Genomic DNA, 12,599 nt, shown 5'->3' with positions numbered 1-12,599 from the left:
AAATACTATCATCGATTCTAGATCTCGAATGAAATCATGTTAAGTCAAGGCCAAATGTTTGCGATTAAATCAATTGCAATATATAGTTTATTTCCTGCAGCATGCTTTCCTGCTCTGCAATTGAAATAGGTTATACGTCTACTGTCAGTAGTCTGTCTAAATAGGCTTGCACTTACGCAATTTGGATAACGTTTTCAATTATTTATGTCTATCTATCATATTTTCTTTATCGCTTTGACCAAATGTTTAAATTAATATTATTTTTCATATGTCGAGCTATTTGCATGTAACAAATCGCTTCTTACGCCTTCAACGCGATAACTCTTTGGCATGAAATTATCCAGTCTAAACAGCTTTCGAACCGGAACACAGCAATAATTAAGGAGTTATAAATACCGACCAAAACCTACACTCAAGCAACCCAATGGATTTGTTTGAAGGAAGGGAAAATAAATAGGGAAAAAAAACATATTTTGAAATATCAACAACTTTAATTATTATTGATTATATACAAGAACAATCATAGATACAAGAGTTAACAATATTTACTTTAGATGTGAGCACACGCTGACATTGGATAAATAACGAAATGTAACCGAGCTGTTACTAGACACCTTCACGACGTTATTTGTTAAAAATAAAAGCTAAATCACTATCAAGAAAGCTGCTATATTTTATCAGTCGTATCACAATAACCTAACGTAACGTAAAACGAAGGTTTCATTGTAAAATATGCTCAATACATCTTCACATGCCCGAACTGAGCTTGAACTGAGCACTCAGTAAGCAGCTCATTTATGTTATAGACACGAAAAATATACAAAAAAATAAAATTATCAGATTTGGAAATCTTAGTTTACAAAATGACATTCTTATTCCAATACTTTCATGAGATTTCAATGATTTTTTTTCTATCATCAATTAATAAAATATATATCATTTTATTTTAAACTGTACGTAATATATCGAATATCTATATAAAATTTAGCACATTATATTCGCTTCGCGTAACAATTCCCGCGATATATATAACGTATTCACTAAAATACAATCGATATATTATCTCAATATTTCTCTCAACAGCTATAACTAGTGATAGACTAAGTCGACATGTAAACATGCGAGCTGTATGAACGGGCGAACAATATATAAACGTCAACATCTCAAGGCCACGACATTGCACACGACATACCTACACTAACGCTAAGCTACACGTGAACCGACCAATCATTCCTTCAAACTATGTACAAGAAGCTCGGAACTATTGTTGCAACGGTACGATACTTGTATTGTCTTTGATTAAGCTATTGTAGTGCGTTCGCTCTGAAGCAATCATTACGTATAATCACATAAAATACATCATAAAATGATTACAAATCAAATGTAGCATTATCCGTTTTAAATAAAACAAACGATTTTGCGTTCGAAACTAACCTACATGAATGGGTAAGGAGAATAATAATTTATAGACGTATTAAATCGATATCGATAAGAGAGAAATACGTACATGTTCACAGCCCTAACACCCACCGGACGTCCCTAGCGGTCCCGCTCGTATTTACAATATTAAAGACCTCTCAAAGAAATAAGAGGTAGCAGAGGGGTCACCTCTGCCGATACCATTAATCGTTGTCAGCAAATCAAACAGTGCTTCGACAATACCATGATTCTACAACGCTTACACTATCTAATTTATACATAAGAATTTTTACATAATTGTCAAATTTGAGCAAGCTATTCTGATCTCAATGCTACTGTTATAGTGTCCATATCGGTCTGGTTAATCCATAGCATCGGCGATAAAACGTTGGCAGAAGAGGAAGAGAACGGTATAGGATATCTAGGATAGCGCGGACGACGATCGTCACATTTCTACTTCACACTATGTCTAATTATTGCTATATTTAATACATCAAGTACGCATAGAATCCCTTTTCTTTATTCACCGCTGATCGACACGAGAACTCAAAGAGAAAATAATATAGATAACAATATGATACACTTTTAATAATTTATCTACATATTACAACGTGAGAAACAACCGGCGACTCTCCGCGTGCGAGACGACGGCGCCGTGACTTGACTTGCCGCTACCTTTCTTTACCGGAAACACTGCAAATGAAATTAAGTGTGTTAATATTTAACAACTAATAATTATACATATTCATTCATTCGCTCATAGACATTGGCGCTATAAGGAAATATTAACCATTCCCTACATCGCTGATGCGTCACCAACCTTGGGAACTAAGATGTTATGTCCCTTGTGCCTGCAGGTACAGTAATACACTCCCCCATCAAACCGGAATACAAAAATACTCAGTTCTATTGTTTAGCGGTAGCGGGTGGTACCTACCCAGGCGGGCTTGCAGAAAGACCTACCATCGAGTAATAACACAATATGAAACATCTCTCATATTGTCGATGCGGTGTCCGTCGTGCTTGTGGATACACTGGGTTATAAATCTTTCAAATCAAAACAATAGTTTACTTGTGAGCGTATCCCGCGAGCTCGGCTCAGAGCGAGTCCCGATGCCACACCCACGTGCGCTTGGTGTGGTCGAAGCGGTGCGCCAGCCACTGCGCCTGCAGCAGCTCCAGGCGGTCGCGGCTGAGGTACAGCGGCTTGCCGCGCTTCAGGTCGCGGTCCTCCTCGTCGTAGTCGTCGAGGTACAGGCTGCCCCACAGGCAGGCGCGCCGGCCGCGGATCACGATGATGTACGTCGACGTCACCACCAGGAACACGCCCGTGCCGCCGCCGCAGTCCGCCGCGTGGCTCACGGCCTCGGCCTGCTGGTGGCGCCGGCAGCACGCCTGCTTCAGGCACACGAGCGTGCCGCACAGCAGGCACACGGACGCCTCCTTGGGCACGGCGCCGCACTGCAGGCACGCGCGCCCGTGGTAGTACGAGAACAGGCGGTCGTAGTCGCGCGGCAGCGCCAGCAGGCTGGGCGCCGCCCACGACACGTGCAGCGTGCGCACGGCGCGCTGCACGGACAGCTGGCCGCTGGTGGTGGCGGCGGCCAGCTGGCGCGCCCACGCCTGCGCCGTGGCGGCGGCGCCCGGCGGCAGCGCGCGGTCGGCCGTGGGCGCGGCCTCGTCGCCCGCCAGCTCCAGGTAGCGCAGCAGCGCCGCGAACTCGTCGCGCTCCGTCTGGATGCGCGGCAGCTCGCCGCCGTAGATGTGCTTGCGGAGGAGCGCCGAGATGCGGAGGAAGTGGAGGAGCAGTTCCTGCACCTGGCGACGGTACGCACTAGTGTAAATATGTGAAAGGAAAAGTAGCAGGGAACATAAAAATAATTATTAAGATTGGAGCATGAAATTAATTGTTAATTTAAAAACGAACACCTACCTCCAACTCTACGGTATGAAGGTCAGGCTCCCTGTCAGGCGTGGCGCTATCCGCGTCGTCCTCGAGTAGATGGTGTCCAGCGAGAGTGTTAAGCAGCATCCTGGCGGCCTGCGCTAGGCCTCCCGCGTCACCCTCGGCCTCCGCCCCCCGGAGTGCTCGTAGCGCCGCAGGCAAGGCGCCCGTCGCACACAGCTGGTTCACCACTTGATAGTACGTGAGCGCGTAAAGAGCACGAACTATGCACGTGAAATATTCTGTGGAAAAATTGTATGAACGATGATATGAAGTATGACACATAGTGAATGAATTAAGCAATAATCAATAAGTTTAGGTTCGTGGTCGCCCAACTTACGAATGTCCATGTGCGGCGGCGCCTGCGGGGCCAGCAGCAGGAAGTGCATGAGCAGCGCCGTGGGGTCGCGCAGCAGCAGCGGCACGGGGCGCGCGGGCGGCGCGGGCGAGCAGGCGGGCGCGCCGCACGCGCCGCCGGCGGGCGACTCGGGCGGCGCCAGCGCGCGCCACGTGCTGCCCACGCCCAGCCGGCCCGCCGCCGCCGACAGCGCCAGCGCGTGCGTGCCCGCCACGGCGATCAGCGGGACTGCGGACAGGGAGGCGTCGTTAGCTCTATTTCCCCGTGGCTGGTAGGTATGGGGACCGGCTCTCCTCGCTCATTACCTATGCAGTCGCCGCGAGGCTTGTACCGCGGCGTGGGCCGCTGCACCAGCGAGCCGCCGCGCTGCACCAGCTCGCACTCGACGTTGGTGCGCACCAGCGACGCCACGAACGTGAAGATGGCGGCCGGAGACGATCCGTATCGCATTTTTAATTTGTTAGTCGCCGTCGCCGTCATCTCCTCCATCGCCTTGCCCATCGCCTCCGACAGGCAGCTGGGCGTCTGTCGAGGACGTAACGTAGCGTGATATATTTATCGTGTATTATCGTTATTACAATTCGGACAGCAAATTATTATTTATAAGTAAGTAAGTAAAAGTAAGTAACAGCCCGTAAATTTCCCACTGCTGAGAAAGGCCTCCTCTTCCGTTAAGGAGAGGGTTTGGAACATATTCCACCACGCTGTTCCAATGCGGGTTGGTGGAATACACATGTGGCAGAATTTCGATGAAATTAGACACATGCAGGTTTCCTCACGATGTTTTCCTTCACCGCCGAGCACGAGATGAATTATAAACACAAATTAAGCACATATATATAGTGGTGCTTGCCTGGATTTGAACTCACGATCATCGGTTAAAATGCACGCGTTCTAACCACTGGGCCATCTCAGCTCAATTATTATTTATATTAGAAAGTAATAGGCTATTTGACAATGCGAAAAATAAATTGTGAATTATTATAATCAGTGTATATTATGACTTTAAGAATGGTTATTCACTAACGAAACTTGAAAATAATACTTAATTTATTCAAAAATCAATAAATAAAAATGCATTTTTTCAAACGTTTGTCACGTAATACAAAACGCTCCTGATTGGCCGGGCTTATGATGAAGTCACTTTCTTGTATACTTTGCTTTTCTACTATATGTACCACAGATTAAAATACAGCAAAGTGACGTCACCGACCCCATTGCAGCGCCATATTGTCCAAGTAGCGTTTTCGCGCGTTATTTAAATATGGAATTTTTAATATGATAGTTTTCGGCAAATATGTAATAGTAATAAAAAAATCAACTTTTACTCGATTCCTTAAGCTCTACTAAATAATATAAAATGGATTTTAAAAACCAGTCAAATAGCCTATTAAGAAGTGAATAAAAAGGCTACCGACCGGTGCGGGTCTCTCCCGCTCGAGCATGTCGAGGATGTGCGCGGCCAGCACGCGGTGGTCGGCGGGCGGCACGGGCGGCGCGCGCGGCGGCGGCGGCGCCAGCGGCAGCACGCTGTTGGCGAGCTGGCGGCACAGCGGGCACAGGAACTCGCCGCGCTCCACGTGCAGGTTGTGCGGGCGCTGCGACGCGGCCAGCGAGCGCATGTAGGCGCGCAGGCAGCGCAGGTGCAGGTGGTGCCCGCACGACTGCGCCGCCACGCCGCCCTCCCAGCCCACCGACAGCGACAGCACCCACGACTCCTGCCACGTTGACGTTACATTTGTATTGCAGCGGCCGATGGTGATATTATCAATTGTTGCAAGTTTATATTGTACAGATACATACCATAATATGATATATGGTAGGATAAATTCAGTTGAGAAAACAGTTACAGGAATACGTGCCGCACCTGGTCAAAGTACAGGCTGAGGTCGTCGTGGAGGCGGTAGAAGTGTGCGGCGGCCGTGCCTCGGTGCTGCATCGACAGCCGCTCCCGCTCCACCTCCGACAGCGCCAGCCGCGCCTGGCCGCTGCCCTTGCGCCGCCGATGGCCGAGCACCGACGTCGACTGCAAGCAGACAAAGGCGTCCGTGAGCACCGAGGCGTCTCGTCGCGGACCGTCCCGTCCCCCGCGTCCCGCGTCCCGGTCGCCACCTGCAGCAGCACGACGAGGCCGATGGGGTCCTGCGGCGTGGAGGGCGCGGTGGTGTTGCAGATGACGCAGTCGTAGTCGCGCTGCACCTCGTCCTCCCACTCCATGTCCTCGGCGGCGCCCAGGCCCGCCATGGCGGACAGGAACTGCTGCTGGCGGCGCGCGAACTCGCGCATGAGCTGCTGCTGGCGGTCGCGCGCGCGGCGCGAGCGCTCCTCCTTCTCGCGGCGCTCGCGCGCGCGCTGCTCGGCCTGGCGCTCGCGCTGCAGCGGCCACATGCTGCGCCGCAGCTGCTGCACGCTGGCGGCGCAGCGCGCGTCCAGCGCCGCCAGCTTGTGCAGCAGCGCGCCGATGAAGTACGGCCCGTCGCCTGCGGGCGTGCCGGCTCGCTTTAGCTTACTTTCGTATTTGGCGGACTAGCATAGCTCTCGACGAATCCTCACCGATGGGTTCCTGCGAGGGGGGCGGCGGCTCCTCCAGTGAGAACGAGTCCAGTCGCCCCGATAGTTGCGAGTGCAATTTGAGTAGGAGGGAGATTATCGATTCGTTGACTATGATCTGTTCGTCCGTCTGTGTGTGCAGCTGGATCTGAGGAAGCACAGAAAATATATAATATTTAAATTAAGGCAGCACTTTTTTTATATAGAGATAGGAGCCTCCAAGATATATATTGCGCCTCACCTGCGTATTGGAAGAGGGCTGCGGGTCATCTGAGGGGGGCGCGGGGAGTGCGGGCGCCGGGGACTCTTCGAACAGATTTCCTTCGAATCCCCAATCTGGCACCTCCATGTCTCTTATGTCTGTAATAACAAATGTAAATGAGGCATGCGTTTCGGGACGGACTAATTACTACAGGCCAACGATGAATGATAATTTGGATTGAATCATTAAGAAATATACATAATGGAACTCCAAAAATAATGTAAGGTGGAAACAGTACAATGGTGAGTTAGCATCGTTTATTATATATGTATAGTATTGTGAATGGTCCCCATGGGGCCGACCGTAGTGCAGCGACACGGGCGAGTCGGCGGCGAGCGCGGCGGCGGCGTCGGGCAGCGCCAGCGTCATGTGCCGCGCCTCCATCTCCACGTCGTCGTCCGCGCGGATCCGCGGCAGCCCCTGCAGCACCAGCGCCTGGCTGTCGCTGCTGCCGCTCTGCAAATAATACTTTATATTACCCTCGTTACGGTTTATTTTTGAATAACGTGGTGGCTTTCTCGGGACTCAAGGGGGACTAGAAAGATCAAAACATACACACACATGCACACGTAATACACAAAAAAACACAAGTGCGTGCATTACCAAGTAATCTTGCACACAGATAATCTGATAGGAAAGCAAACTTCAGTAGTTCCAAAAATGTTACCAATGACAAACCATGTACTCGATTCGGAAAATGAATCCGAAACGAAATAAGATCTGCTTTATCTGATCTGATCTGATCTGATCTGCTAATGAGCTAGTGTAGCTACAGGCACAAGGGACATAACATGTTAGTTCCCAAGGTTGGTGGCACATTGACGATGTAAGGGATAGTTAATATTTCTTACAGTCATTGTCTATGGGCGATGGTGACCACTTACCATCAGATGGTCCATATGCTCGTCCGCCAACCTATAATATAAAAAAAAATATTGATTATGTTAATATCGTTTGACGTCAAATGAAAGTATTTCATATGTTTATTCACCAATCCGTATGGCGAATGTTCCTTGTTTAATTCAACAATAATTTTGCAAGATAAAAAATCCTATATTTTGTAGTTTATTAGTACTGAATATTATAATTTAAAATACGAGCAATAGTTGGCGCTAGTATACTACTGAATAGACAAACTAAGCCATATTAATTTTGTTTTGCGCTTTCGACCACTAGATGGCGTTGTAGTTGTAGTGTGAAGTTTAATTGAATAGTTGAACAAGTAGATGTAATTAAGCTACTATTTATATATTGTGCATACCTCTAAAGCTCGTATCTCCGGCGTGTCCCCGCCCGTATCGGACTGGTCGTCGGACACGGAGCTGCCGCGCACCAGCTGGCGGTCGGCGGGCACGGCGAGCGCGGTGCTGGCGGCGGGCAGCGAGGCCTTCCCGGCGTCGTCGGGCGCGTCCCACTCGGGCTCGCTGTCCGAGTGCGGGCGGCGCTCGCTGCGCTGCGGCGGGCCGTGCGCGCGCGGCGGCGGCGGCACCGACAGCAGCAGCGTGCGCGCGTTGTCGCACACGGCGCCGCCCGCGAACGCGCGCAGCAGCGGCACGCCCGCCACGCGCGCGCCGCCCGACCCGCCCGCGCCCTCCGCCACGCACACGTCGCGCTGCGGGCACACCTGCGTTAGCCTCGCGCCGCGCAGCTCGCCTACCCACTACGCTATGCGAGCTGCTCACGTTGTGCGTGAGCGCGCGCTCGGCGGCCAGGTCGGCGGCCACGGCCAGCAGGTACACGGCCAGCGCCAGCACGTGGTCGGGCGGCGCCGGCTCCGCCTCCGCCTCCGCGCCCTCCGCGTAGCGCCGCCGGACGCCGCGGTGCAGCACGGCCAGCAGCGCGCCGTGCAGCACGCCTGCGCCCACGGTTTGTTACAGCTCATATAAATTATTTGTGGAGTAGGGGCACAAAAAACTTTCGGGGAGATTTTAATAGACGATAAATGAAGCTATAGTATAAAAAAAATACGCACCGGAGGCGCAGAGTTGTCGCGGGTCGCCGGCGGCCGGCGGCGGCGCGGTGGCGGGGCGCAGCGGCGGCCACAGCGGGCCCACGCCGGCGCCCGTGCCCTCCGCCTTCTGCTTGTCGCGCACGCTGCGCATACGCGGGCGCCACATTAGAGATCACACGGTCACACGTATTGTCACGTTACAACAGGTATACAGTAGCGTGCGACTCACTAGGCGGCGAAGCGGTCCATGGAGGCGTGGAAGTCGCGTCGGTGCACGGCGCGGCGCAGCACGTGCAGCGGGTCGTAGTGGCGCTCCCACACGGCGGGCGTGGGCACGAACAGGCCCTGCTCCAGGCTCTCCGAGCCCTTGGGCGGCGCGCGGTACACCGACAGCTGCGGCACACGTTACCGACTTGTAAGCGGTGTCATTTACGATTCAGTATACCGAACAACAATTTATACTTTAGCGGAATATATTTCACACATCTGTTTACTACTAAGAAAATATTATGAATATTCGTAATAACACAAGTCTTAATATCTTATATATAAATATTGTAAAAAAAATTACTTCTGTTGTTCTAGTTAGTTTTGCCATTCAAGTGTATATTATAACTAGCATAGGATTTGGTCAGCAACCCGTCTTGGTTCAACACATAAGTGCAAGAATAATAATTTTACAAATTACAAGAAATTTTGAGATGAATAGCTGTCTAGTTTAAACATTGGTTCTGCGTCGTATTCCTGTTGCAAATAGAGATAATGAATAAATAAATATGAGACAACACCACATACATTACTCTGTTCCAATGTAAGTAGCTAACCCACTTGTGTCATGGAAAATCAGAAGTAACGACGGTACCACAAACACCCAGACCCGAGACAACATAGAAAACTAATGATAATCTACATTGACTCGGCCGGGAATCGACCTCGGGGCCTCGAAGCGGCGTACGCATGAAAACCGGTGTACACACCTCTCGACCACGGAGGTCGTCAAATATCTATATATAATGTATCATCGGACTGACCTCTTTGAGCACAGTCTCGAAGTTCCTCGTGTGCGCGTTCCCCGACCTCTCCGGCATGAGCTCCAGCAGCTGCGAGTGCGTCTTGTCGCCGGCCGCCAGCAACGTGGCGACCTCTAGTCTGGACTGAGTCAACTCGTCGTTACCTGCAGATGTCATGCCGTTATTCAACTATTTTTTCTTTACTTAGTTACTTATGCTGTTTGATATTTTTAATTTGTATTCAACTAAGGTGACGATACTAAAGTAACATTATAAAATAAACGTTATACTTACCTACTTAATAATGAGTACAGAGGTTAGTAAGCCGGCCAATTTTTAAACTTTTATAAGAATATTTCAACACACTAATATAAAGTTAAAGCGTACTGTCAAAACTTATACACGTGTAGCCTGTGGATAAAGTATACGCGGAGGGCCTTCAATGCGCTGCGCGTACAGAATAACGATGCATTCAGGATACTGTTGGGGTTGCCGCGCTTTTGCAGTGCTTCACTAATGTTTGCTGAAGCCCGTGTGGATGATTTCTATGCTATCATTACAAAGAAAGCAGCATCTATAATGGCTAGGATGCGCAGAGTTCCTAACGGTATCCTGAATGCATTGATGCTGAAAATGGATAGTCCATTTGTTAAGCATTGGGGGGAACTTCACATATCTACTCGTTGTTTTAGACCCCTTATGTATGCTAAATAATAGTTAAAATATTTACTAACATAGTTTTTTAAGCCTGTAACTAACACTATGGATATTTATCTGTTAATAAACATTTATTATTATAATATGATCATTAAATAGTATAACTTTGCAATTTTGTAATAAAATAAAAGTACGCTTCGAATCATACCGAGATTAGTCCTGGAGGAGACGAGGATTGCGAGGAAGGTCAGCAGTCCCTCCACCATGGCGTCCTGCTCCGCGGCCTGCACCTGAGACATCGGTGTCATGCTGAGCCATTCTCGGACTCCGAACCTGGTGGAAATAATATAATACTAAGTAACAGCCTGTAAATTTCCCACTGCTGGGATAAGGCCACCTCTCCCATAAGGAGAGGGTGTGGAACATTCCACCACGCTGTTCCAATGCGGGTTGGTGGAATACATATGTGGCAGAATTTCAATGAAATTAGACACATGCAGGTTTCCTCACGAATTAATTATAAACACAAAGTAAGCACATATATATGGTGGTGTTTGCCTGGGTTCGAACCTGCAATCATCGGTTAAGATGCACGCGTTCTAACCACTGGGCCATATAATACTAACAGCCTGTTAATTTCCCACTGCTGGGCGAAGTCTAAGGCCTCCTGTCCCTTTGACGAGATGGTTAGGAGCTTATTACACCACACTGCTCTGATATGGATTGGTGGATTCACATGTGACTGAATTTCATTGAAATTAGATACATGCAGGTTTCCTAAAGTATGTTTTCTTTCACCATCGAGCTCGAGATGAATGTTTATAACACATGGAAAATAGGTGGTTGCTGGCTTGGATTTGAACTCGCATTCATCGATACCCTAACCACTGGGCTCTTGAAAATAAAATCGGTTCCCGAACAGTTCCTAGAGAACACATCCATCATATGATTATACTCTGACATTAAACAGTGAACATTGAATTTTAAAATCTATACATTTTTAATCACAACATACAATGAAGGCACGCCTAGTAACGGCGTTAGTCAGTATTGACGATAAAGTATAACAGATAGAGCAGAACAGTTACTCACACGTCAATACACATATCGACGAATTGGTCAGCGGGCAGATGCGCCGCGCAGATCTGCAGCCAGTATATGTCCATGTCGACCATCGAGTTGCAGAAGTTCGCCTGGATGTACGTCATCGCCTGACCCTTGATCTGCAGGCCATTTCGAACCCACACGCCTGCGAGTATCTCGTAGAAGAGGCTCTGTTGATTATTTGTTTAGATTTTTAATAGATCAATGTTATTTGCAACACACATTTCGAGATCGTTGTCACTTTAACATGAGTTAACCGAATTATATAATCTTTTTATAAAAATCGATTACTATATTATGTATATCTTTTTCTTTAATTAATAAATTTAAATGCTTAAATATGTACAAATATGAACTAAAACTAGTTACTATATAAATCTTGACCGCGTGGAATGGTGGCAAGAATACTAGCAGCATTGTCAGATGTCTTATGTAATGATATATTTATACAATTTAAGTATTAGCTTGAACATATTATAAATTTTCCAAGCGAAATTCAAATCATCATTCGAAAAGATTACCGGCTTGTACCAAGACATGCAAACGACAAACTTGCTTCTAAAAGAAGAGAAGGCCCAATTATGGGATATTAACTGACTATTACTTAATTTTAGACATCGAGTAACATCGAAAACTGACTTTTGATATATACATTTTGACTTTTATAACGACCACAAAATATTTTCGTAATTTAATATTTGAGGCTTTAAGATGTGTTTCCTAAAACTAAACTATAATAATTAAAAAAAAAAAACAATCTTAACTACTCAACTTCACGTTGTCGCTTAGCTAATGTTAAAAGTAGTTAAACATTATATAATTTAAAAAATCTTGATAAGACATTAATGCTTTTCGAAAAGAGAATATTCATATGTTTATCTTTTATTATGGCTATAAAAATACGATAACAAGTTTCAAATGGGTGTGAGTTACAACTTCAACGGAGGACAAAAAGCTTTTGTTGATATTGGAGAGGGTTTACTGACGAGTGTTGCCAGATGACTAGTAAAACAAAAAAAATGGGTAAAGTTTTATATATAAACAATTTGACTGTTTAATAAATGTTCCACACTACAAAAGAATACAACTACTAACCTTCAAATATAAAAAAAAAGTAAATGACTATTAGTTATTTTTATAGTATACTTCGTCTACAGTGAATAAATACATGACGTGAGGCATGAAAAAGCGGTCGTGCTAATGATTTTAAGCCTTCTATGAGTCATGAATTAAACAGTAGAACTGGAAATACAACATTTTCGAATTAAAACAAGAGTTTAAACTCGGTATCTACCGCTACACTGTCGCTGATCATTTTTAACGAGAAACGATAAATTACAAAG

General features: G+C 47.1%; 1 protein-coding gene across 1 annotated transcript in view; it reads right to left on the bottom strand.

Annotated features, from left to right (window-relative positions):
- Positions 1-471: 471 nt before the first annotated feature.
- The window catches only part of LOC124534257 (E3 ubiquitin-protein ligase Ubr3), a 69,873-nt gene continuing 57,745 nt past the window's right edge, over positions 472-12,599 (bottom strand). Inside the window, exons 10-27 of the mRNA XM_047110004.1 lie at positions 11,245-11,426; positions 10,361-10,485; positions 9,517-9,659; positions 8,715-8,878; positions 8,507-8,628; positions 8,217-8,389; positions 7,796-8,146; positions 6,837-6,990; positions 6,514-6,632; positions 6,276-6,420; positions 5,835-6,202; positions 5,590-5,748; positions 5,141-5,440; positions 4,028-4,247; positions 3,705-3,950; positions 3,353-3,606; positions 2,492-3,237; positions 472-2,112 (exon numbers count right to left, since the gene is read on the bottom strand). Coding sequence (XP_046965960.1) covers positions 2,518-3,237; positions 3,353-3,606; positions 3,705-3,950; positions 4,028-4,247; positions 5,141-5,440; positions 5,590-5,748; positions 5,835-6,202; positions 6,276-6,420; positions 6,514-6,632; positions 6,837-6,990; positions 7,796-8,146; positions 8,217-8,389; positions 8,507-8,628; positions 8,715-8,878; positions 9,517-9,659; positions 10,361-10,485; positions 11,245-11,426 — 3,945 coding nt within the window. The 3' untranslated portion in view covers positions 472-2,112; positions 2,492-2,517. The remainder of the gene's footprint in view (positions 2,113-2,491; positions 3,238-3,352; positions 3,607-3,704; positions 3,951-4,027; positions 4,248-5,140; positions 5,441-5,589; positions 5,749-5,834; positions 6,203-6,275; positions 6,421-6,513; positions 6,633-6,836; positions 6,991-7,795; positions 8,147-8,216; positions 8,390-8,506; positions 8,629-8,714; positions 8,879-9,516; positions 9,660-10,360; positions 10,486-11,244; positions 11,427-12,599) is intronic.

Source organism: Vanessa cardui, chromosome 12 (genome assembly GCF_905220365.1).
Source record: "Vanessa cardui chromosome 12, ilVanCard2.1, whole genome shotgun sequence".
NCBI lineage: Eukaryota > Metazoa > Arthropoda > Insecta > Lepidoptera > Nymphalidae > Vanessa > Vanessa cardui.
The sequence above is the reverse complement of the archived record's forward strand: the minus strand, read 5'-3'. Positions and strand labels throughout refer to the sequence as shown.